At 57.8% G+C, this 26,109-nt stretch overlaps 1 protein-coding gene across 3 annotated transcripts in view; it reads left to right on the top strand.

Annotated features, from left to right (window-relative positions):
* The window catches only part of ZFP64 (ZFP64 zinc finger protein), a 67,173-nt gene extending 41,953 nt beyond the window's left edge, over window positions 1-25,220 (top strand). Inside the window, exons 1-5 of one of the 3 annotated variants that reach the window (XM_055139279.1) lie at window positions 11,023-11,284; window positions 15,076-15,225; window positions 15,329-15,391; window positions 22,999-23,250; window positions 24,261-25,220. In XM_055139279.1, the coding sequence (XP_054995254.1) occupies window positions 11,200-11,284; window positions 15,076-15,225; window positions 15,329-15,391; window positions 22,999-23,250; window positions 24,261-24,964 (1,254 nt within the window). In that variant the 5' untranslated portion in view covers window positions 11,023-11,199 and the 3' untranslated portion in view covers window positions 24,965-25,220. Of the gene's footprint in view, window positions 1-11,022; window positions 11,285-15,075; window positions 15,226-15,328; window positions 15,392-22,998; window positions 23,251-24,260 lie in introns of those variants that run through there. The other 2 variants (XM_055139277.1, XM_055139278.1) reach the window with 2 other exon arrangements.
* Window positions 25,221-26,109: the final 889 nt, after the last annotated feature.

The following is a 26,109-nucleotide window of genomic DNA, read 5'->3' as shown; positions in this document are numbered from 1 at the left end:
AGTAACAAGTCTCACAATGGAGACGTTACTGGTGCCCGCTCGAGCAAATCGATGAGCAACGGGATGACAGTGATACAGTGAGTGAAATATATATGAAATACATTCCCTATCTTTTAATTGGGCAGGATGGTTGGGGGGCAGGTGGGGGTAACACCCAGCGATGCTCAGGGGTTGCTCCTGGCTCTGCACATAGGAATGACTCCTGGCGGTGCTCAGGGGACCCTATGGGATGCCGGGGATTGAACCTGGGCCAGCCTTGTGCAAGGCAAACGCCCTTCGCTACACTCTCACTCTGACCCCGTCCCCTATCTTTAAAAGAGACTATCTTACGAAAGCTGATTTTTCTTACACACTCGTAGAAACTTGGGGGTCGTCTAATCCTGCCTCCCAGGCCCCCCACCTTGCTTTAACATAGAAGCAAGTGAGTGACCCCAGGACACTGCATCTCTCTCACCATCCACATATCCAAATGAGCATGGAACTCCGAGTCTCCACAGAATGGACTGCTGTTCTGTGCCGTGTGCTGCGTCAGCAGCTTCTCGTCTGCAGAGAAAGCCGGGTCCTTCCTTTCCTTTGTTGCCTGGCATTTAAGGCTGTGCTTAAACTTCAGTGCCATCAAACCCTTTCCCTACTGTTGGACCTTTATACACTTTAAAAAAAAAAAAAGGTTCCTGCAACAACTGGTATTACCATAAGCAGCCTTGGGCAAGCCCTCCCCGGGTCTCTGGAGAGTGGATGAAAGCCATCAGGTCATTGGCAGCTTGCATTGAACTGTTTTTGCCGAATTGCCCTCCAAGGAGGCTGCTCACAGCTCACCTGCACGCTTGTCCCCAGGGATGGGCGGGTTCCGTGGCTCGGGTGCAAGAGGGGAATCCGGGAAGATTTCAATACACATTCATTCCTTCCAAGGCCGAGGCCGAATGCCTCTTGGAGGTGTTTGTTGCCCAGAACCTGCATTTAACGAGCTCCCAGGTCGTTCGCGGGCGCGGGAAGGGCTGAGAAGTGCTGAAGGCAGGTTCTGCGCCTTAACAAGGTCCCGGGTGATCTGTATGCAGGTGAAACGCAGAGACACTCGGGGCTCAGAATCTGCATTTAACAAGGTCCCCCGCGACTCTCCCGCCGGGTGGCTCTGAGACGCTGGCACTGGAAGGATGACTGGGTCACGCAGTCGCTCGCCTTCAATCACTTCTAGTCAGACGGGAGACACGGAACAGGGTCCCAATTTCTTTTAACTTCCAAGTAGTTAAGCTTGGACTTTTGTCAGGGGAGGGGGCAGTGCTGGCGGATTACTTCCGGCTCTGCACTCAGGGATTACGCCAGGCAGTACTCAGGGGACAGCATGGGGTACTTGGGATCAAACCCAATTAGCCTCATGCAAATCAAGGGCTCTACCCACTGTACTCTGTCTCCAGCTCCCGCTTGCACTCTTTGGAGGGGTTTTGGTCTCCATATTTTTTGTGGGTTTTGTTTTGGGACTGGAGTAATAGCACAGCGGGGAGGGCATTTGCCTTGCACTCGCACACAGCCGACCCAGGTTCGATTCCTCCGCCCCTCTCGAAGAGCCCGGCAAGCTATCGAGAGTATCCCGCCCGCACGGCAGAGCCTGGCAAGCTCCCTGCGGCGTATTCGATATGCCAAAAACAGTCACAACAAGTCTCACCATGGAGACGTTACTGGTGCCCGCTCGAGCAAATTGATGAGCGACGGGACTACAGTGCTAGACAGTGTTTTTGTTTGGGGGCCACAAAAAAAAATGCTCCAAGTTTATTCCTGGCTCTGCGCTCAGGGATCACTCCTGGCAGTGCTTGGGAGATCATATGGGATGCCAGGAATCAAACCCGGGTCCTCCACATGCAAGGCAAGCACCTTCCCCCTGTACTATGGCTGCAGGACTGTTCCCAAATTTTTACAAGTGATTTTTTTGGGCACCAGCTAGTCCCCTAATGCAGCTTCACACGTCCCAAAGCTGATGCCCCTCAAGGCTTTGCTGTTGTTTTTTGGGTATGTTTTTTTTTTTTAGTTGGGTTTTGTTGTTGTTGTTGTTGTTGTTTTTGCATTTTGGGTCACACCCAGCAATGCTCAGGCATTACTCCTGGCGGTGTTTAGGAGACCATATGGGAAGCCAGGTATCGAACCCAGGTTGGCCACGTGCAAGGCAAACACCCTACCCACTGTACTATCACTCCGGCCCCTGTTTTTTTTTTTTTCCAGGAATGTTCTCTCTGAACCTTTCCCAGGTTGCTACCAGCACTAATATATTTGGATTTTAGCTTCAAGGGTCAAACTCCTCTACTCCCACCACTCCTTATTGCATCTTGATGGCAAATAAGTGCATTTGTTCATTTTTTTTCTTTCCTGTGGAAACACCTTTGTCCCTCACGTAGAACAACGCCAGGCAATGTGTGCTCTCAGAAATGCTTTAGCAAGGGGCTGGAGCGACAGCACAGCGGGTAGGGTGTTTGCCTTTCACCCGGCCAGCCCAGGTTTGATTCCCAAATCCCATATGGTCCCCTGAGCACCGCCAGGAGTAATTCCTGAGTGCATGAGCCAGGAGTAATCCCTGTGCATCACCGGGTGTGACCCAAAAAAGCAAAAAAAAAAAAAAAAAAAAAAAAAGGCAAAAGAAATGCTTTATCAAGGGGCCAGGGAGAGTGTGTCGTGGGCAGGGCATTTGTCTTGCATGCAGCCGAGCTAGGTTCAATCTCCAGCACCTGAGAGCCCGCCAGGAGTGATCCTCAGTGCAGAACCAGGAGTAAGCCCTGAGCGCCACCAGGTGTGGCCTCCCCCCAAACACACACACACACACACACAAAAAAAAAAAAAAAAACCACAAGAGAAAGGTGTCATGAGAGGCGTTCCATCTTTCAGGCTTTTGCCCACTGTGCAGAGCAGAAGTGGTTCCCCAGGGGCTCAGAGGACGACCCAAGCGAGAGGCTCCACTGACATGAGGCCGGAGCTAATTAGGACATGGTTTCACCTCTCACTCTCAAAAAAAAAAAAAACAAGGCAATTTACTCAGGTACTAGGGAGTGAGTAATATTAAATTATGGGGGGAAACGGGTCTGATGGCCTGGGAAAGCCAAGTAATGTCAGGCTGCGCTTGTTTATTTCCCCTGTTTCCACGCAAACCAGAACAGGGGGCGGCCGCCCGCGGGAGCGCGACGCTCGGTGTGCTGTGATTAAGATTGCCGGGGCCCTCACCCTGTTATTAGAAATAATGATCACTCGCCTCGGAGAGGCCAGCCCGTGCAGGGCGCCTGAAAAGCCATTCCTTCTCTGTCACCTCTGCCAGTGCATGGACGAGAAAACCGGGGTTCAGGGCAGCTTCCTTGGTGGGGCCACACCGGCATACAGGCAGGATTTACCTCTGGCTGTGCTGCGGGTTTTTTGGTTTTTTTTTTGCTTTTTTTTGGGTCATACCTGGCGTTGCACAGGGGTTACTCCTGGCTCTGCACTCAGGAATGACTCCTGGTGATGCTTGGGGGACCCTATGGGATGCTGGGAATCAAACCCAGGTTGGCCACGTGCAAGGCAAATGCCCTCCCCGCCGTGCTATCGTTCCAGCCCTGCTCTTAATTATTATGGTTTGGAGGGAGGTGGGGAAGGGTGTTTGCTTGTTTTTGAGCTACACCTGGCGATGCTCAGGGTTTACTCCTGGACCATATGGGTGCCGGGGGTGGGCTATGTGCAAGGCAAGCGCCCTCCCCACTGTGCTACCCCCCTGGCGCCCTGTTAATTATTATATTGTACCAGCTCTTTGTGGTTTTGACTTTTTGAATGGTGATGTCCAAGGCTACACCTGGCTCTGTGCAGGGGTCACTCCAGGTGATGCCAGGGACGCAGAGCTGACTACATTTAAGACAACCCCTGGGGGCTGGAGCAATGGCATAACGGGGAGGGCATTTGCCTTGCACGCGGCCGACCCAGGTTCAATTCCCAGCATCCCATAGGATCCCCTGCGCACCGCCAGGAGTGATTCCTGGGTGCAGAGCCAGGAGTAACCGCTGAGCATCACCAGGTATGACCCAAAAAGAAAAAAAAAAAAAACCAGAGAACCCCCTGAACACCTGTCATATCTCTCTGGCCCTGAACTCTTTTTTTTTTAAATTGTTAAATATACTCTTTTATTTCACTTTCCCTTCTATGTTGCTACACATATAACTAAGCTGTCTGTGTTTGCCCATGGACACTCAGCACCAAGAACACGTCTCTGGGGTGTTGGCACATACCAGACACCGTGATCACACACTATTTAGCAGCCAGGCTACTGGGACCATGCTCAGGACACGAACTCATGGCCTGACAGCTGCCAGGCAGATGCTTCTAGCCACTGAACCGTCCCTGGGCCCTCCCCCGGAATTTTGACATTGTTTCATAAGGAAAAGTGACCACGGGGCTGGAGCGATAGGACAGCGGATAGGGTGTTTGCCTTTCACGTGCCCAACCCGGGTTCGATCCCTGACATCTCATATGGTCCCCGCAGCACCACCTGGAATAATTCCTGAACACAGAGCCAGGAGTAACCCCTGAGCATCACTGGGTGTGACCCAAAAAGAAAAAAAAAAAAAGGTGACCAGGGGTTGGAGCAATAGTCCTAGTAGGTAGGGTGCTAGCCTTGTACGCAGGTGACCTAGGTTCAATCCCTGGCACCCCATAAGGTCCCGACAGCACCCACAGGAGTGATTCCTGAGGGCAGAGCCACAAGTAAACCCTGAGCATCACCAGGTGTGACCCAGAGACAAAAAAGTAAAAGTGACCAGAAAGTCTGTTGTGCAATTCAAGGGCTGAGCTACTCATTCCTTGACAGGCTACTAAATAGCACTTGCAACTTTGTAGTAGTGCTTAATACTACTATTACTAAAACATGTTATTTGGGCCAGAGGGAGAGCACAGGTGTTAAGACACTTGCCAGGCACGCGGCCGGTCCAACTGCATCCCCGGCACCACCAGGGCTGATCCCAGAGCACGAGCCTGAGCCAGCCCTGAGCCCTGACAGGTGTAGCCCCCGAAACAAACCCAAACAAACTAGCTAAAAGAAATGTTAGGAATGAAGGCGATAGGTGTGCAGTGGGCGAGGTCACTGCTTGTCCAGTGGGCAGCCTGCATGAGTGTCCAGGCGTGGACACTAGTGCATGATGCCCTTGCTGTGTGATTGAGCTGCTGGAAACGGTGACAAGCTGTCACCCACAAACTCCTCTCTGGAGCCAGAGCGCAATCACGGCAAGTGAGGCGGCGGCCTCGCATGAGGCCAACCCAGGCTCAATCACCGGCATCCCTTATGGTCCAGCCAAGCCCCGCCAGAAGTGATCCCTGAGCACTGCTGAGTGTGGCCCCCAGACAGCAACAACCCGCCCCCCAAATCCTGTGCATGCAGACACACCAACCAGATCTTCTCTGCAGACGTCCTGGGAATCAGAACCCGGTAGGTTGAAGAGACTCATTTGCAGGCTCCCCACTGGGTGGATGAAAATTTGCAAACAGGGTGAGTGGGACACATGAGGGGGGACCGAGCCTGCAGGCGCAGTCGGGAGGGAATCCTGTCCCCCTGGGGGTCCGCATCACCTGGCGGGGCCTCATTTCTTCACTGCAATCAAACCATGGCAACCCCACTCGTTCATAAGCTTTATTTCAGCTTATAGGTTGGAGTGTGTGTGTGTGTGTGTGTGTGTGTGTGTGTGTGTGTGTGTGGTGGAGCACAGAGAAAATCCCCCCCATGCCTCTGCACCCACCTTGGACTGGATGAGCAAAAATATTTTTGGAGGGGATGGCGCCCAAGCAGTGCTCGGGGGCCCAGAAACCCCTCCCCGTGGTACCCAGCCTACTCACGCGGGCCTGACAGCTCAGCGGAGATGCACCGCTCCAGCCCAGCAATGCTGGGAGCCACGAGGACCACAAAGGCCGTGCGGGGGTGGGTGTCCAACTCGGGGCCTTCGGCGTGGAAGGCATGTGCATCTCCAACCCCTTGGAGTTCCCACTTCAGCCCAAGAGCAGATGCAGTAACCATCAGGCAGATTGGTCACTGTCACTGTCATCCCATTGCTCATCGATTTGCTCAAGTGGGCACCAGTAACGTCTCCATGGTGAGACTTGTTGTTACTGTTTTTGGCATATTGAATACACCACGAGGAGCTTGCCAGGCTCTGCCGTGCGGGCGGGATACTCTCGGTAGCTTGCCGGGCTCTCTGAGAGGGGCGGAGGAATCGAACCCGGGTCGGCCACGAGTAAGGCAAACGAGCTACCCACTGCGCTATCGCTCTACCCAGGCAGATTGGTAGGAGAAAAACTAAAAGACCAAATTTTATAACATGCATAAGGAGAATTTACAGACTCTCAATTCTAGAGTAAATGAGATAAGCCACAGGGTGTGTATGGGGGTGGTTTTTGATTTTTTAATTGCTTTGTTTTTGTGTCACACCTGGAAATACTCAGATCCTGTGCTCAGCAATCACTCCTGCTGGTGCTCAAAGAACCATATGGGGTGTCGGGGATCGAACCCAGGTCAGCTGCATGCAAAGCAAGCACCCTCCCGCTGTGCTATAGCTCCAGCCCCAAAAACCATGTTTTTTTGTTCTTTGTGGGTCACACCCGGCTATGCATAGGGGTTACTCCTGTCTCTGCACTCAGGAGTTACTCCTGGCAGTGCTTGGGGGACCCTATGGGATGCTGGGAAATGAACCCGGGTCTGCTGCGTGCAAGGCAAACACCCTACTCGCTATGCTATCGCTCCAGCCCCAAAACCACATGTTTTTGACCCTGAGCAGAGACATTGGGCCGAGGCTGAGGGCCCCGAGGAGGAGGAAGGACTGACTTCACAGGACAAAATCTTCCCTCTGGACACTTGTCCTGCTGTCAGATGGGTTTTGCCCATAAAAAGATTCTTTCCTGGGAGCTGGGTAATCTGCATTCTTTCAGGTACGGGTAACTTTCTCCTGAGGCTCATGGGGCCTCTGCTGACCTTAGTTCCACATTCCAGTGGGACATGGATTGGAAAAGACTTGCTCAGAACCTCTTGGGAAAAGGCTCCCTGAACACTCGGGGAGAGGCGGGGCTACCGTTGCAAAATATTCAAATAATGCCGCGGCCTCAGTGAGACGAGTTTAAACAGCCGCTGTCATTATACTTGGGGAAAGTATGAGTAGTTTTCTCTTTGCTGGTTTCTGTTGGAACAATGCATACGGGGGAAAATGCAGACGCAGAGCAGGGGATTAGGCCAGCGTGACTGGCAGAAGGGAAGGCGCTGGGGAATTCCGAGGGGGGAGCAGATGGGGCTCTGAGCTGTCTCGCTGACCTCGTGGGGGCACGTGGAGCAGGGCCAGTCCGACCCCGGTGCCTGCATCCACGCCCTCAGCACCCTTTCGACGGCGTTTAGACAAGCACCTGCCGTCCCGGTCCGGGTATCCACCCCCTCAAGGAGCCTGGCCACTTGATTGCTGTTTCGGAGTCCTACCCTACTCCTAGCGGTGCTTAGAGGCCCGTGGGCAGTGCTGGGGATTGAACCTGCGTCTGCCCCAGGCAAGGCCCGCGTCTTCTCCATCGAACTGGTTCACCAGCCCCAGTGGGCACTTTATAGAAAGATCACAGAGGGGCTGGAGTGATAGCACAGCAGGGAGGGCGTTTGCCTTGCACGTGGCCTACCCAGGTTCGATTCCCAGCACCCCATAGGGTCCCCCCCCCCGCCCCGAGCACCGCCAGGAGTAATTGCTGAGTGTATAAGCCAGGAGTAACCCCTGTGCATCTCCAGGTGTGATGCAAAAAGAAAAAAAAATCGCAGAAAGCATCAGATGGCAGAAACCAGTAAACAGCCCAAAAGTCCATCCACCAAAGAGCAGAACATAAATCAGGGCGTTTCAACACCCTCCCCCCGTGCAGCTCAGTGCAAAGGGCCCCCCCCAAATAAGAACGGCAATTTGGACCGGCTTTGCATTGAATGTGGGAGAGAGAGGGCTTCCTGGAATAAAGGAACTTCTTTCTTCTTTAACTTTAGAAGTTAACAATGTTTGGGTTTGTTTGTTTGTTTTGTTGTTGTTGCTCATCTGGGGGCTTCTGGTAGAGAAGTTCTTTCAGAGTTAAAACTGTCACTGTCACTGTCATCCTGCTGCTCATTGATTTGCTCGAGCGGGCACCAGTAACGTCTCCATGGTGAGACTTGTTACTGTTTTTGGCATATTGAATACACCACAGGTAGCTTGCTGGGATCTCCGAGAGGGGCGGAGGAATCAAACCGGGTCAGCCGCATGCAAGGAAAATGCCCTAACCGCTGCGCTATTGCTCCAGCCTGTTAAAGCTGTATGTTATTATTATTATTATTATTATTATTATTATTTATTATTATTATTATTATTTGCTCAGTTCATTTATTATTTATTATTATTTATTACTTTTTGGTTCATTTGGGATCTTACTCCCAGCTCTGCACTCGGGGATTACCCTTGGTGGTGCGCACCTGATTATATGCGGTGCTGGGGATCGAACCTGGGTCAGCTGCATGCAAAGCAAGCACCCTGCCCACTGTACTGTCACCCTGACCCCCAAATTGTACCCCCAAATTGTAACCTTTTAAGTTTTTGCCACACCCAGGAGAGCTTGAGTCACCAGGCAGTGCTGATCCCCTTTGGTCCCCACTTCAGCCCTCCCCGTGTTTGGTTTTATCTCCAGAGCTGCGTGCCAGAGGGGGCAGGTGACCCACAGCAGCTCCTGGTTTGCAAGCAGGAGCCTCCAGGGTCCTTGAGCCCCGCCAGGTGTTTCTAGGAGCAGGGAGCTTCTTCCGTGGTTAAAGTTCGGCCTGTGGAGCTCTGGGTCCCACCCCTAGCCCTGCAAAAACAGGTGCAAAAAATCTCTTAAAAAGGAAAAGAAGGATGGGGCTGGAGTGATAGCACAGCGGGGAGGGCGTTTGCCTTGCACTCGGCCGACCCGGGTTCTATTCCCAGCATCCCATGTGGTCCCCTGAGCACTGCCAGGAGTAATTCCTGAGTGCAGAGCCAGGAGTAACCCCTGTGCATCACCAGGTGTGACCCAAAAAGCAAAAAAAAAAAAAAATGGAAAAGAAGGGGCTAGAGCTATAGCACAGCGGGTATAGCATTTGCCTTGCACACGGCCAACCCGAGTTCAAATCCCAGCATCCCATATGGTCCCCCGAGCACCGCCAGGAGTAATTCCTGAGTGAATGAGCCAGGAGTGGAGTGACCCTTGTGCATTGCCCGGTGTGACCTGGGGGAAAAAAAAAAGGAAAAGAGAGGGCTGGAGCAATAGTACAGCGGGTAGAGTGTTTGCCTTGCACGCAGCCGCAGCCAACCCGGGTTTGATTTCCAGCATCCCATATGGTCCCCTGAGCACTGCCAGGAGTAACCCCTGTGCATCACCAGTGTGACCCAAAAAGAGAAGAAAAAAAAAAGGAAAAGGAAAAGAGAAGGATTGAAATGGGTGCCGTTTCGTTTGTTTTTTGCCCGCATCCTGGCGAGACTCAGGGGACACCAGGGATAGAACGGGGGTCCGCCAGGTGAAAGGCAAGCGCCCTGACCGCTCTGCCCCTGCTCCAGCCTTAGAGGTTGTGTTTGACGCTTATGAAGCGGCTGGAGGCGGGTTCTGGAGTTGTAAGTGATCATTGACGGCTTAGTTTGGGGAGACCATGAAAAAGATCTAGGCCAGCCACGGGTCAGTCATTCGCCAAGGATCCAGGGGGACGCCGGCCAGCAAACCCACCTTCCCCGCCGTCAGGGCATACCACGCAGCTGTGCTGAGGGGTGGGGGGGGGGGGGGCCGTAATCCGGCTCCTGAGAATTCCAGAAGAAGGCTGGGCCCACCTCAGCGTGTCCGCCAGGAGATGCGCACGGCCTGGTGTGCATCTAGCCAAGCTCTTTACAAAGTAGTCGCTGGTCTCCCGGTCACCTCTGCCTCTCCCGCCTCGCGCACACCCGCAGCCGCTGCAGCTGGGCAGCCGGCAGCCGCGAAGAGCGAGGCCCTGCTAGAGAATTGTGTTTTATAAAAGCTCTCTTGGTAGGTTGGCAGCCCGTTCCTTTCCCACCCCCCACCGACCTCTGGGGTCATGCTCAATCCCGGGCGCCGGCCAAGCCCTTCAAAACCAGCCCCGGCCGCGTGACAAATGCAGGTTCCCAGGCCCGGAATTGCAGCTGAACCGGAGCCTTTTTGAACCCGAGGCGCGTGGTCCTCAGGTTCGGGCAGGCTCGGGGCGCAGCCTTGCCCTGACGCCCCAAATTGGGGAAAGTAAACACCTGGGGGAGGGGCTTCCCGCTCCCCGGGGGTAACGTCGTTCACCTGGCGCGAGGCGAGGTCCCCCTCTCCCCGCGGGTCTCACCCCGGTCCCAGCCAGTCTGAGCACGAACGCCAATTAGCGCCCGCCCGGCCCGGGGCGCGCCTCCCTCCGTCACCTGCCGGGCGCGGCCGCACCCCCCAGGGGCCCCAAGGCCGCTCCTGGGTGGTCCCGGCCCCCCCCCGGCGCCTGCGTCTCGGTGCTGGGAGCCCGGGCGCTGCACGGAAAGGCCCGACTGAACCCCAAACTTCAACCCCCTGCTGTTTTCGCTGGCTCCCACCGCGGTGCGCCCCGGGCCTCCTTTTTCCAACGTTACAATCGCAGTTCGGGCCGGGGGCGCCCGTCGGGGGTCGCGCCGCAGAATACCCCGGAGAGGGGGGGGGTTAGAGCAGGGGATGGGGGTGGGGAGGGCGGCTGCTTTTACAACAAAAAAGTGCCCGGATGCAACCCCGCGCGGTCCGAGTCGCCGCCTCGCCTGGGAGCTCGTTAGAAATACCGGGGCTCGGGCCTCTCCGAGTGAGAATCTGCATTTTAACGAGCTCCCCCGCGACTGGAGGTGGCGGGCAGCGGAGCGCCTGCAATTTTAATGGGCAAACGGATCACCTGGGGAGCTCGTTAGGCGGCGGGCGCGGGGCCTGCGGCTCGCACGTGCGCGCGCGTCACCTGGGGGAGCGGCCCCGAATGCAGATTCCCGGCCGGCGGGGCCGGGGCGGGGCCCTGGGCGGCGGGGTGCGGGCGGGCGGCGGGGAGGGGGCGCGGGCGGCACCTCCCGCGGGCCCCGGGCCTTGGCGCGGGGCCAATCAGCCTTCAGGGCTCGGGATAAAGCGGCCGCCGCGGCCCCGGCGTGCAAACGGCGCTGCAGGCGCGCTCGGGCCGGGCGCGGCCGAGTTCCCAGTCCCGGGCCGGGCGCCCCCACCCCGGATCCGCACGACATGTCGCGGCGCAAGCAGGCCAGACCCCAGCACCTCAACTCCCGGGAGCCGCAGCCTGCACCCCCGGAGGGGGCGGCGGAGCGAGGTGAGGGGCGCCGCGGCCACCCCGGGACTGGCTTTGGCTTCGCAGCCAGTCGGGGGTCGCCGTCGGGCACCGCGGCGGGACCACGACCCTGGCGGGGGCGGGGGGGCGGCTGCGAAGCGCCGCCGCTTCTAGCTGAGGAGCGGGGTCCCCGGTGCCACCTTCTGGGCGCACCCGCAGCCCGCTCCGTCCCTTGCAAGTTGCGCGCTTCGGGGCCGCGCAGCTTCCCCGGGGCGCGGGTGACGCGGGGTCCCGCGCCCGAGACGGAGCGTCTTTGGGGTGCGCGGGGCCGCTTCTGAGAGCCGCGTCCGAGCTGGACCGTGCGGAGCGTCTGTGTGTGTGTGTGTTTGGGGGGGGGGGGGACGGGGGAGGGGGAGGCTTTGGAAAACGCTTGAGTTCTTGGCTGGCGCCAGCCCGGGACCAACCTCAGGGAGACGCAATGGAACGGGGTCCGAGAAAGATGAGCGGCGGCGCGTGAAGCGAGTTAGGGGTGAGGGTTGAGGGGCGGCGGGGTGCTGGGGGCCCCCGGGAGGAGGAGGCGAGGCTGGGGCACCAGGTGGGGTCCGAGAGAGGTAACAGGGGGTCCTCAGGTAGTGGGGGAGCACTGTGTGTCAGATAAAGCTCGGGATAAAGCGGGGGAGGGGGGCGGCCAGGGCCGAGCCGCAGGGGGACTTTGCAGTTTCACCCCCCACCCCACCCCCGCGATGTGGGTCAGGACCTTGGGGATAGACTCGGGTGCGGACGGGCCAGGGAACCTGCCTTTCCAAGGCGCTTCCTCTTCTCTTTATCCCGCTTTATGTCCCCGGCGCTAAGAATAAAGAAAGGTTTCTTCTTGCCGGTGGCCAGCGCGGTTCTACCTGGGGAACCCCGAGGGGTCCCCAAGCCCTGCCAGGCAGTGACCCCTGAGCACTGCCCCTCCCAAAGGAAAGAATAAGTTTCCCCTCTGCCTCTGCAGGGCCCTTCCCAGCTCCGAAGGAGGGGGGAGCCTCTCTAACACCCCCCAAAAAAGGTTCTGCGGGTGTTTGTTGTGGGACAGGTCAGAAAGGAGGCGCGTTTTCTGGGGAACCCTCCCCCAAAGGCGTCTCCCAGCTGCTCTCAGGCTGCTGTTGGCAGTTTGCGCCACTTTTTATACCTGTGACCCCTCTTCCTGGCACATCCTGGCATGGGGGGGTGCCGGCAGCCTGGGGTCCGCGCCCCCCAGGCACTTCAGAGGAACAGCCGCCCCCTCCCCCACGCCACTGGCCTTCACCAGGCCTGCATCTCAGGCGCCCCTCAGAGCCCCAGGAACCCCCTCTTTCTCTCGGGGCTTTTCAGTTTGGGCCACTCATTTGCAAATGACGTTGTGGCTTCTGGGTCACTGGGGCCTCCCCCCAGTTTCTTCTGGCGACCCCCCAACCCCCATCACACTCTCCTCTGGGTGGATCCTGGGGATGTCTGCATTTTGCAGAGGTGAAGACTGTTCTTGAGGTTCCTCCCACCTGCCCACCCCCTGGGTGCCCTGAGAGTCTGGGCCCACCCTGAGGGGCCCCTCCCCCACCTCCCTTTGTCTTGAGTTTGCCCCTCCTGGTGGCTGGGGCTTCTCCCCCCACCCACACTTCTACTCAACTCTGCTGGACCTCTGAGGTGGGGGACCCTGAGGTCTTGGGAACAGCCCCAGCACCTCTGGGTTCTTTCCCCCCAGCAAATGGACCCACTGGCTGGGGAAAGACCACACAGAATTCCACCGTCCTGGAGAACGCGTGAGCCTCCGTGCCTGAGCACAGGCTCTGCAGGGGTCGGTCCCTGGGTTTGATCCCTGACATGGCAACACTTAAAAATACAGTTAGTAACGGACGCTTCTAGTTGAGGGAGCAGCTAGCATCTGGGGTGCAGAGAGAAGAGAAGGGGTGGCTTCCAAGGCCTCGTTTTTGCAGTGTAGACGCTTGCCCTGCCTTCGGAGAGCTCTCGCCCATAGGAAGTTTATTTTTAGGACTGGATAGATAGCGCAGACGCTGCCTCCCCAGTGGTCAAAATCCCTGCACTGCATCTGGTACCGCTAGGTGTGACCAAACAAATGTATAAGGGTGTGTGTATATGCATATATAATTGACGTTTATTTATACATTACATTGTTATATAATATTAAATGTATATTTACTGTGTTATTAAATAATATACTATTAGGATATGTTATTGATATGTTTCTATCTTTCTGGGGCAAGAAAGTACAGTGGGTAGGGCACTTGCCTTGCACATAGTTGGCCCAAGTTTGATCCCCAGCATCCCATTTGATCCCCCAAGGACAGACAGGAGCAAACCCTGAGCATCGCCTGGTTGGACCGCATACACATACACACACACACACAAAAAAAAAAAAAAAAAAAAAAAAAAAACCACCCGGGGCTGGAGCAATAGCACAGCGGGTAGGGCGTTTGCCTTGCACGCGGCCAACCCGGGTTCGATTCCCAGCATCCCATATGGTTCTCTGAACACCGCCAGGGGTGGTTCCTGAGTGCAGAGCCAGGAGGAACCCCTGTGCATCGCCGGGTGTGACCCAAAAAGAAAAAAAAAAAATAACACCCACAAAGATTTCCGGAGATGTCTCAAAATCTAGGTAATCTGCATTCTTTCAGGAATGGCCAGTTTCTCCCGAGGCTGACCAGGGCCCAGCTGACCTTAGTTCTACATACCAAGTGACTCATGCTGGAAGCAGCAGCCCTAGTCCTTGGGAAAGTCCATGTGCCCAGGGGAGTTTGGTGCCCCCAGACCATGGTCCAGATGTGGACACAGAGGGGCAGGCACCGAGTGCCTTCCCTGGGGTAGAGGGGTCTCAGCACCGTAATTAGGGACTCTGGTCTGAGGGAGCCCAGTCCCCCGGAGTTGGCCCATTTTCTCCCTTTCTGGGTGAACCGTGAGGCCATGCAAGGTGGACTGTGCAGCCTGTCTACACGGCGGACCGGCAGGGGAAGACCACTGGTCGTGGCTGCAGAGCTGGCCTTGGAGCTGGGCTTTCTTGCGGACTGAAAGTCTCTGGCCACCCAGCCACGGGCATCTCCCGAGCCAGGTGGTCCTGGGGCCAGCTCCGCTGCACGGGCGGGGAGCGTGTTGGGAAGGCGACTCGTCCACAGCCCTGCCCGGGGCCCGGGTGAGAGTACAGGGGTTCATACAGGGGTTTAGGCGCTCACCGCACACGGCTGACCCCATCCAACCCCAGCACCTCGTGGGATTCCCCGAGCTCCCCCAGGAGTGATCCCTAACGCAGAGCCAGGATTCAGCTGCTGCTGGGTGCCGCCCCGAAGCAGAACCGAAACAACAGACATGAGCCTTCCCGGAGACCCGGTGCCCGGGCGGGCAGGTGGAGAAGCCCCGGGTGGAGCCGTTTTTCCACTTGTGCATAGTCATTGGCTGGGGTCTGTTTCAGGGGCCAGATCTGAAGCGGTGACAGGGCTGCCTGGGGTCTCCTTCTCACACCCCTCACGTGTGTTGAGGTGGAAAAGATTCTCTTTCCTTTTTCTTTCCTTTTGGGTCACACTCGCTGATGCACAGGGGTCACTCCTGGCTCTGCACTCAGGAATCACTCCTGGTGGTGCTCGGGGGACCCTATGGGATGCCAGGAATCGAACCCTGGTTGGCCGAGTGCAAGGCAAATGCCCTCCCCACTGCGCTATCGCTGCAGCCCAAGGTGGGAGAGATTCTCCAAACCGGGTCTCCAAGGCTGGGCCGGGGGTTGGGGGTGGGAGACCACATTAGCCGGGGCAGGCCTGTGGCCTCTGTAATTAGGGGCTCGGGGAGGCCTGGTGCCTCCTGGGTTTCAGCGTCAGGACTCAGTCGTGATGTTCTGAAAGCAGCCGGGCCATCCGCGGACAGCGGCGAACCCCCGAAAGGCCCCGTCGCATCCGTTCCCTCGGAATCCAGGGAACCAGCTTCGACCCTCGGCGAGAGGACGTTCAACTGCTGCTACCCAGGTCAGGAGGCCGCCGGCCGCCCCTGCCCTGCTCGGGGGGGGGGGCGGGGCTCCTGGCTTCCGGGGTGCCGTCGACTCAAGAGCACTGTTTTCTTCCCTCCTAGGGTGCCACTTCAAGACAGTGCACGGTATGAAGGACCTGGACCGCCACCTCAGGATCCACACGGGTAGGTGCCGCTCTTCTCCCGGGCTGGGTGAAGGGCCGGACCCAGGGTTTGAGGCGGGGGGGAAGGCGTGGAAACGGTCCCTCTGCTGACATGGTCTGGCGGGGACACGGGGACAGGACGTCACACGGATGCTCCACACGTCACACAGCAAAAGCACAGGACGGAGCAGGGGCCAGGATGGAGGACCCCAAACCTATCGGACCCTTTACCCCCTTTTCAGAAGAAAAAAGCACTTAGAACCTCCACCCAAAAAAAAAAAGAAGTTTGTTGGGGATTAACCCCCAGCAGGGCTTTCGGGGACTTAGGCAGGGCTGGGGGTAGAACCCGGGTCAGCTGCATGCAGGACAAACCACCCACCTACCCCCGTCTGCTGTACTTTCTCTCCAGCCCCTTTAACCTTCTTTTTTTTTTTTCTTTTTGGATCACACCCGGCGATGCACAGGGGTTACTCCTGGCTCTGCACTCAGGAATCACTCCTGGCAGTGTTCAGGGGACCCTATGGGATGCTGGGAATCGAACCCGGGCTGGCCGAGTGCAAGGCAAACGCCCTACCCGCTGTGCTATTGCTCCAGCCCCCCTTTAACCTTCTTTAAGCAAACACAGCCCCCCCTAATTCCACTGAGCTTTCTGCTCCCTCCCCCCCACCATCGTTCCGATATTCTACCCCTAGGGTCCGCTAACCCCCCACCTTGGGCCATAGAGATCTAACAGCCGGGAGGCGGGGGACTTGTCCTGAAAGGCCCCTGCAGGTGGGACGAGAAGCAGGCTTGGCTGAGAGGGAACCCGCCCGCAGGACCAGGGCCGGGTTCGGGGGTGGAGCAGAATGGCTATGGGGCCCCTTAGCCACAGTGCCTGGAGACTCGCCCTCCTGGACCAGGGCAAGACCCCGGCTTCTGGCTGTCCTCCCCGGGCAGGGCAAAGCCCCAGCTCCCGCCTGGCCTCGCCAGAGAGGCTGCCACCTGCCAGGCCCACGCCCCGACACAGACGCACTGCAGCCTTGCTCCCACACGCTGGGTCTCGGCCCCGTGGCAAAGGCTGGGGGCCGGGGACAGCACTGCTTGTGTCCCTCCGTGGGAAGCACGTGCCCTGCCTCTGCGAGGCCCAGGTCAGTGCCCGGCACTGCTTGCAAGCAGCTGACCAGGTTCGCTCCCCGGTCTCCGGGATGCTGGTCCCGAGAACGGCCAGGAGTGAGCCCTGAGCAAAAACAAATCTTTGTTGTGGGGCTCTGCCAGCAGTGCTCAGGGCTTACTTGCTGTTAGGGCCCCAAAGCAAAGAATAAATAAGTAAACTGGGGGCAGGAGCTCGTGCAGTGCCTGGTACCCCCAATGTCATCCCCCGAACACCGCCAGGAGCAACTCTGCAGCCGGATGTAGCCCCTCACAGCTCCAGGTGTGGCGGCCGGACAGCCTCCCCTCCAAAAGAAAGAGCAGGGGCTGGAGCGACAGCACAGTGGGAAGGGCGTTTGCCTTGCATGCAGCTGACCTGGGTTCGATTCCCAGCATCCCATAGGGACCCCCGAGCACTGCCTGGAGTAATTCCTGAGTGCAGAGCCAGGAGGAACCCCTGAGCATCGCTGGGTGTGACCCAAAGGGAAAAAAAAAATCCAAAGCCACAAACAAACAAAAACACAAAAGAAAGAGCAGCCCTGGGGCTGGAGCCATAGCACAGCGGGTAGGGCATTCGCCTTGCACACAGTTGACCTGGCTGACCCAGGTTCGATTCCCAGCATCTCATATGGTCCCCGGAGCACTACCAGGAGTAATTTCTGACCCCTGAGCATTGCAAAAGCAAAGAAAGAGAAGGAAAGAAAGAAGGAAGGAAGGGAAGGAAGGGAAGGAAGGGAAGGAAAGGAAGGAAGGGAAGGAAGGGGAGGAAAGGAAGGAAAGGGAGGAAGGGGAGGAAAGGAAGGAAAGGGAGGAAGGGAGGAAGGGAGGAAGGGAGGAAGGGAGGAAGGAAGGAAGGAAGGAAGGAAGGAAGGAAGGAAGGAAGGAAGGAAGGAAGGAAGGAAGGAAGGAAGGAAGGAAGGAAGGAAGGAAGGAAGGAAGGAAGGAAGGAAGGAGAGAAAAAGAAAAAGTAAGAGCAGCCTGCAGGAGGCTGTCAGTGGGTGCATGCAGAATGCAAGACCCCAGGAACAGAAGTGGGGAGGCCCTACCTCCCTGCCCGAAGGTGCAGTAAGCAACCTCGAGGGGCATCTAGATCCCAGTTCAGCACTGGAGCCCAGTTCTCAAATGGGAGCTGCTACTGCCACCTAGTGGGCGGAGGCCTTGGCGGTTCCACAGTCGGCCATGCCTGGGACCCCTCAGCCATAAAGAATGACACATGTAGGGAGGAGGGGGAATACGGGAAGGATGACAAGGCCCGGGACCAGAGAGCTAGTACAGGAGTTAAGGCACTCAGCTTTCACAGGGTGGACCCAGTTCTATGCCCCTGAGCACCGCCAGGAGTGAGCCCTGAGCCTGACCCCAGGAGTGTGACCCTAAAGCAGAAGCCCCCAAGAGCCCCAGGTGTTTGACTTGACTGAGTCAAACGCTGCTCCTCACCCCAGGGTGATTTCAGCTGCTTCTCCAGAGCCAGGGCCCCCATTCTCTGGATCATTCTCTCCCCCATGGAAATAGGCCCGGGGACACACAGCACCCGTCCCCACCCCCCACCCAAACATGCCCAGAAGACACAGTCTCGTGATGAGCTGAAGAGTGAGACTCCTGGCTTCTCCGGGAGCTAAAGCCTGTTGGCGTGATAATGCAGAGGCTGCCTTGCATGTGGCCGACCCAGGTTCGATCCCCGGCAGTATCTGGTCCCCCAAGTCCTCTAGGAGTGATCCCTGAGCACTGCCACATGTGGCCCTCAAACACCACCTTCAAAAATAAAGTACTGTTGGCCTATGGACTGGAGCAATAGCACAGCGGGTAGGGCATTTGCCTTGCACACAGCCAACCCAGGTTCGATTCCTCCATCCCTCTCAAAGAGGGATGAAGAGACCGGCAAGATACTGAGAATATCCTGCCCCCACGGCAGAGCCTGGCAAGCTCCCTGTGGCATATTCAATATGCCAAAAACAGTAACAGTGAGGGGCTGGAGCGATAGCACAGTGGGGAGGGCGTTTGCCTTGCACGCGGCCGACCCAGGTTCGATTCCCAGCATCCCATAGGGTCCCCCGAGCACTACCAGGAGTCATTCCTGAGTGCAGAGCCAGGAGGAACCCCTGAGCATCGCTGGGTGTGACCCAAAAAGAAAAAAAAAACAGTAACAATGAGTCTCACAATGGAGACGTTACTGGTGCCCGCTCGAGCCAATCGATGAACAACTGGACGACAGTGCTACAGTGCAGTGCTACTGTTGGCCTGTGCTGGTTGCGGAGCCCTGGTGTAGGGGTCTCGGGCTCGTGGGTGCCAGGCTGTCACTCGCAGGCTTGGTCTGAGACAGTTTGCCGCCTCCTGAAAGGCGCAGAGCCGTCGGCTGTGTCACTGTGGTCGATGTCCACACGGCCAGAATCCGGCCGGCAGCCACTCTGCCAAAGAGACAAAGCCTGGGAAATGGAGTCCTGGATCTGGCATGGGCGCAGCCGTGAAGAGAAGGTTCTAGCACCAGGAAAAGGGGAAAACTAGCCCACTTGCCCACAGGGTCCCTGACCCAGGCGGCCTCGGGCAGTGGGGTAGGGGACCCCAGAAGGCTGGAACTGAGGTTCTCAAAGCAGCCCTCTACCTGCCGTCCATCCTTTTATCCTTCAAAACTATCAACCTCACGGGCCAGAGAGACCCTACAGGGTGCCAGGGTCCGTTTGCCTTGCGTGCAGCCACCTGGTTGCATCCCTGGCATTGCCTATGGTCCCTGGGCACTGCCGTCTGGTCTAACCCCCACGCTGTCTCTCCCTACTCTCACACAAAACTCACTAAAAGGGGGCTGGAGCGATAGCACAGCAGGTAGGGCGTTTGCCTTGCATACGGCCGACCTGAGTTTGATTTCCAGCATCCCATAGGGTCCCCTTGAGCACCGCCAGGAGTAGTTCCTGAGTGCAGAAAAAAAAATCACTAAAGGCACCAGGGGGCAAAGTTCGGGGGTGTAATCCTACTGCCACCCATATACAGCCCCTGAGGACCAGGAGTGGTCCCTGGGCACTGTCAGGTGTGGTGAAACCCGCCCCCCCCCAGAAAATTAAATTTTTTTTCTTTTGGGGTCACACCCAGCGATGCACAGGGGTTACTCCTGGCTCATGCACTCAGGAATGACTCCTGACGGTGCTCGGGGACCATATGGGATGCTGGGAATTATTGCATGAACGTTTGTACGGTCGGAGGTGCTGAGATAAGGAATGTGGAAGAAATGTGTTTCATGGAGGACCAAGGTTCTCTCTGACTCTTGGCAAAGGTAGAGAGCCCTGTAGTCGCCTTTTACTGATCATGGTACCTCCAAAGGCGCGATACAGTGATATCATCAAAGACATGACAGAAAATTACAGAAAGAACATTGAGACAGCGAAATATGTTGTTTCCTTGTACCTGTAGGCCTGTAGCCTCTCGGGAAAAGCTACAAAGCCAGAACTGAAACCTTTCTTGGGCTACAGGCACCTGGAATTACATCCCAAAGACTAGGCTGGGCTGCCCCCTGAAATCTACCCTTCAAATACAAACTGGGCAGGCACCTGGAATCTACATCCCAAAGACTAGGCTGGGCCAGAGCCTGTATTTTGCAATATGGCATTTTGCAATCTCAAAGGTCAGGCCTGGCTAACACCGGAGATCTGCATGTCAAAGACCAGCCAGGCTGCTGTGAGAGAAGGAAAACTGCTCTTTTCAATATACTGAAATTATTTTTCTGAAGGCAGCTTGGAGGGGGAAAATGTTCAGCTTCATCCAAACCAGTCAGGACACACGAGAAATCTCGCCCATGTTCATGGGTCCCTATGTTCCTGTCCGTAGTACGGTACAGTCTTCATGGGCTCGCCCTGGTAGCTCAGTCCAGCCCCAACAGGGAATCCAGCCCGGGTCGGCTGCATGCAAGGCATACGCCCTCCCTGCTGTGCTATTATTGCTCCAGCCCCCAAATTGAATTTAAAAAAAAAAAAAATTGTGGCTGGAGCGATAGTACAACGGTTAGGGCGTTTGCCTTGCACATGGTCGACCCGGGTTCGATTCCCAGCATCCCATATGGTCCCCTGAGCACCGCCAGGAGTGATTCCTGAGTGCAGAGCCAGGAGTAACCCCTGAGCATTGCCAGGTGTTACCCAAAAAGCAAAAAAAAAAAAAAAAAAAAAACTAAAGGGGCCAGAGCAATAGTGCAGTGGGGAGGGGGTTTGCTCTGCACATGGCTGACCTGGTTCAACCTCTGCCACAACACAACACACCTGAGCCCCGCTAGGAGTTAGCCCTGAGCACCTCTGGCCTCTCCCCTGCCCCTCCCCCCCAAAAAAACCAGAAGCAAACAAAGACAAAACTGAAGGTCCGGAGTGTTTTGTTTTTGTCTGCAGTTAAATAATGTCTTAAAGGCGCCGGGCCCAGGATGTAGCTCAGTGGAGAAACGCATGCTCGGGACCCATGGAGACTTAGATCTGAGCTCCAGCGCGAGGAAGTATTCATTCACATATCAACATTTTTGTGGAAACAGCTTTTCCAAAACGAAGGTGACGCGTGGCATCATTTGCTTCGCGTGTCTCGTCTAAGAGAAGCTGGATTCTTTCCCACGCGCACGAGTGCGCATGTGTCTGGTGGAACTGCAAGAAACCAGCTTCACCTCTCTGGAAAGGAGAGGCTTGATGAGCCGTTGCAGGTGTTTTTATTTCTTGCATTGTCTTATTTGGGACGCACACCTGGCTCCGCTCCGGGCTGCCTCCTGGCAGGGCTTGGAGGGGACCAATCACCTGGGGGGTCGGGAATCGAACCTGGTTGGCCACGTGCAAGGCATGAGCCTCCCCGCTGTGCCGTCTCGGGTGTTTTTATTACTAGATCAAAAGCCTGTAAGTTCGCTTATTCCAAAAGAATCGCTCTAGATGGGGGCTGGAGAGATAGCACAGCGGGGAGGGCGTTTGCCTTGCATGTGGCCGACCCGGGTTCAAATCCCAGCATCCCATAGGGTCCCCCGAGCACCGCCAGGAGTAATTCCTGAGTGCAGAGCCAGGAGTAACCCCTGTGCATGGCCAGGTGTGACCCAAAAAGCAAAAAAAAAAAAAAAAAAAGAATCGCTCTAGACGCTCCAGTCAGCCATAAACTTCTCAGGTTATGACAGTTAAAATCCATGAGACCCCAAGTTTGACTCGGGGCACTGCCGTTTGTGTTTTGCTTTGAGTGGCCCCCTCCCGCCAACCCCCCTTCAGGCCTGTTCTCATCCCCTCGCAGCCTCTTGACCAGTTTCTCTTTATCTGGCAGGTACAGGCCGGGTCCGGGCCGGGGGGTGCTCCTGGCCAGTGTTTCGGGGGTCGGTCACTCCCAGCAGTGCTCAGGGGTACAGGGGATCACGCAGCCTCCAGCCTGTGCTGTCTGTGCTCATCGGCCCTTTGAGCACTTCCCTGGCTGGGGGGGGGGGGTGGCTGGGAGCACTCCCAGCTCTGCTCCTCCCCCTGGGCTGCGCCCTCCCATGCTGGGGGTCCTGTGGGGATTCCCGCCCCAGTACTGCGCCCCCCCCCCCGGGTTGGGACAATATACCAAATACCGGATGTCGTCCAGCAAAACCCCCACGGGAAACGCACCTGGTTGAGTCTTTCCCACGCGGCCCCCCTGGGCGCCCCGAGCCGCCCCCCTTTCTAGTGCTAAATGTGGAAGGCCTGAGCCCAGGCCAGAACTCATGGGCTTGGGGTGATTCTCCCGCCCGGCTCGGGCCCCGGGGCCTGTCCATGGAGGTGCCCTTGTGGGAGAGAGGACAGAGATGCAGGCAGCGCCGGGGGACGGGAACGGCCAAAGGTGGGCTTGGCTCATACACCGCAGCCCGGGCTGCAGCCACCTGCTCCCCACTCCGAGCGAACCCCCTTTCGAGCAGCTCCGTCTCCATCGCTCCCCCCACCCCCGGCCTTTGGAGCTGCACGGGGCCCACCCGTTTCTAGCCCCTGGTTGAAAACGACTCTGGTCTGCGGCTGGCCACACTCCGTGTGCTGGACGCTTGGTTCTCCCAGCCAGGCCCCCCCCCGCCCTGTGTACAGTCAGAGGTGCATTCTTTCTTTTTGGGGGGGTTCACACTGGCAGTGCTCACGGATCACTCCTGGCCAGGGTGCCAGGCGGGGAACCTAAGTTGGCCGTGTGCCAGGCCAGCACTTTTGCTCAGCTAAATCTCTGGCCACTCACTGGGGGCCATGGCCCATCAGTTCTCCCAGACGGGGCCACGTGTCCCCCGGGGTCTCGAATCCTCCATCGAGCCTGTCTCCCCCGCTGGACGTGGCCCTGGTCTCCCCCCATCTGACTGAGGGTCCCTGTCGTTGCCCCCTCGTGGACCCTCAGTCTTCTCCCTCCCCAGATATCCTCCCCCCCTTGGGATCTGGGCCAGCGATGGCGGGGAGGGGGAGGGGAGGGGCGCCAGAGGGGAGGGGGGAGGGGGAGGGGGAGGGGCGCCAGCTGCCATCCGGGCCGCGCGTCCAGGCGGGTCCTGCCACCGACGCCATGTCCTCCCGCCCCGTGTGTTTGAAGGGGACAAGCCGCACAAGTGTGAGTTCTGTGACAAGTGCTTCAGCCGCAAGGACAACCTGACGATGCACATGCGCTGCCACACCAGCGTCAAGCCCCACAAGTGCCACCTGTGCGACTACGCCGCCGTGGACAGCAGCAGCCTCAAGAAGCACCTGCGCATCCACTCGGACGAGCGGCCCTACAAGTGCCAGCTGTGCCCCTACGCCAGCCGCAACTCCAGCCAGCTCACCGTGCACCTGCGCTCCCACACAGGTGAGCCCCGCGCCCGCCCAAGCCCCCGGACCATCCCCTCCGGCTGCTGCCCTGCCTCGGGGCGATGGTGGTGAGGGGGGCGGCTGTCCACGGGGTCAGGACAGCAGCCGTCGGTAGCACCCTCAGGCGTTCTCGCCTGGTTCCCTGGGTGACCGCTGGGTATGACGCCAGGTGGAGGCTCAAATACGGTCTGAGGGGGCCAGAGCGATAGCACAGCGGGGAAGGGGCTTGCCTTGCACTTGGCCAGCCTGGGTTCAATCCCTGGCATCTCCTACGGTGCCCCCAGGACCCTGCCAGGAGTTATCCCTGAGCACAGAGCCACGAGGAAGCCCTGAGCACTGCCAGGTGTGGCCCAAAACATTTTTTTTCTTTTGGGGTCACACCCAGAGATGCTCAGGGGTTGCTCCTGGCTCTGCACTCAGGAATCACTCCTGGCGGTGTTTGGGGGGACCCTATGGGATGCCGGGATTCGAACCTGGGTCAGCTGCGTGCAAGGCAAGCACCCCAAAAACCAATTTAAAAAATCAAATCAGGGGCTGGAGCGATAGCACAGTGGGTAGGGCGTTTGCCTTGCACGCGGCCGACCCGGGTTCTAATCCCAGCGTCCCATATGGTCCCCTGAGCACCGCCAGGGGTAATTCCTGAGTGAAGAGCCAGGAGTAACCCCTGTGCATCGCCGGGTGTGACCCAAAAACCAAAAAAAAAAAAATCAAATCAGGGGGTTGGAGCAATAGTACAGCAGGTGGGGCATTTGCCTTATACGTGGCCAACCCAGGTTCGATTCCCAGCATCCCATAGGGTCCCCCGAGCACCACCAGGAGTAATTCCTGAGTGTAGAACCAGGAGTAACCCCTGTGCATCGCTGGGTGTGACCCAAAAAGAAAAAAAAAATCAAAACGACACTCCCAGCCCCATCTCTGGGTGCCCTGAGAGTCTGCCGCTTGTTGGCTGTGGGGGGCGGGACTGGGTCTCACCTGCCGGCCTCTAACGCGAACACCCTCCCTTGCCAGGGGACACCCCGTTCCAGTGCTGGCTCTGCAGCGCCAAGTTCAAGATCAGCTCGGACCTGAAGCGCCACATGATCGTGCACTCGGGGGAGAAGCCGTTCAAGTGCGAGTTCTGCGACGTGCGCTGCACCATGAAGGCCAACCTCAAGTCGCACGTGCGCATCAAGCACACCTTCAAGTGCCTGCACTGCGCCTTCCAGGGCCGCGACCGCGCCGACCTGCTGGCGCACAGCCGGCTGCACCAGGCTGACCACCCGGAGAAGTGTCCCCAGTGCAGCTACTCGTGCTCCAGCGCCGCCGCCCTGCGCGTGCACAGCCGCGTGCACTGCCAGGACCGCCCCTTCAAGTGCGACTTCTGCAGCTTCGACAGCAAGCGGCCCAGCAGCCTGGCCAAGCACCTGGACAAGGCGCACCGGGACGAGGCGCGCACGGAGAACCGCGCGCCGCCGCCGCCGCCGCCGCCGCCGCCGGGCCCCGACGCGCCCCGGGAGGGCAGCGGGCAGCCCGTGGCCAGGGTCCTGACGCACAGGGCCTTCCGCTGCGACGTCTGCGGGGCCGCCTTCGTCAGGAACGACTCTCTGCGCTGCCACAAGAAGCAGCACAGCGACCAGAGCGAGGCCCGGAGCCTGGAGCTGGTCACCTTCCCGCCGGAGGGCGGCGTCTCGGGACAGCTGGAGGCCACGCTGGAGCCCAGCCAGTGCCTCTAGCCCCCGCGGGCAGAACCCGGCTGCCAGGACGAGCTCGGAAGCAGTTTCCCCACACCTGCACTGACGTTTTCCCTGCGAGACCCCTGTGCCAGTGCAGGGCTGCCCCCAGGGGGGACCCACCGCCGCCTTGCCGGCCCTAGGGCTGGACAGAGGGGCAGGAGGTGACTCTGCCTCCAGAATGCCTCGGTATCCACCGAGGCCAAGCTGGCTGGCCTGCATCGTGGGAAAGATGAAGAGGAGGAGGAGGAGGATGGGACCTCGGAGGGTTGGGGGCGGGGGAGGGAGGTGGCCAGGGTAACTGGCCAGCCCCCTCCCAGTCCCTCTCTGGTCACTCTGCCTGGTGGCAGTTGTTCGCCTTACGCATTTTCATGTTTCACCTTGATCCATAGTCTTGTAATAAAAGGGCAAACTCCTCTCGAGAGGAATGGCAGAGGCACGCTAGTCTTTCTTTATGGCTTCCGAGCACAAGTGATGGGGAAGGGTGAGGGTGGGGCCGGGGTGGCTTCCCCACGCCCGCCCCCTACCCACCTGCATCCTGGTTACCTGTTACCTGTCTTCTGGCGGTGAGGCTAAGCGCCATGTGGCCTGTAGGGGGCGTCGGAGATCCAGCGAGTGATGCTTCCCGCTACCCCTGGGGAGCTACGCTGCGCGTGTGTCTATGGTCACTAAGGGAAGGGCAGCCACTGGCCTGGGTTGGAAGCTGGGGCTGGTGAGTTGGGCCACGGTTCTGGTCGGATCTGTGCGCCGGACCGGCCAAGGAGCACCCGACGCCCTTCTGAACAGGCGCTTCTGCGGCTCCGACGAGGTTTCTGGCGTGTGTGTGACTCACTCGTCCGAAACACGAACCGAGGGGTTGGAGCGATAGCACAGCGGGGAGGGTGTTTGCCTTGCACGCGGCCGACCCGGGTTCGATTCCCAGCATCCCATAGGGTCCTCTGAGCACTGCCAGGAGTAGTTCCTGAGTGCAGAGTCAGGAGTAGCCCCTGTGCATCACCAGGTGTGACCCAAAAAAAACAAACAAAAAACACGAAACGAGACATAGTGAACTCAAGCTTTTCGGGCCGCAGAGCTGGAGGGTGTGATGTGCTCACGGCGGATGGCCAGGGAAGTGTAGAAACTACTTTCTGTGAATGTTGCTTGAGCAA

This window comes from Sorex araneus, chromosome 5 (genome assembly GCF_027595985.1).
Source record: "Sorex araneus isolate mSorAra2 chromosome 5, mSorAra2.pri, whole genome shotgun sequence".
Classification (NCBI taxonomy): Eukaryota; Metazoa; Chordata; class Mammalia; order Eulipotyphla; family Soricidae; genus Sorex; species Sorex araneus.
Note: the sequence above shows the minus strand (reverse complement) of the source record. Positions and strands in the feature narration are given on the sequence as shown.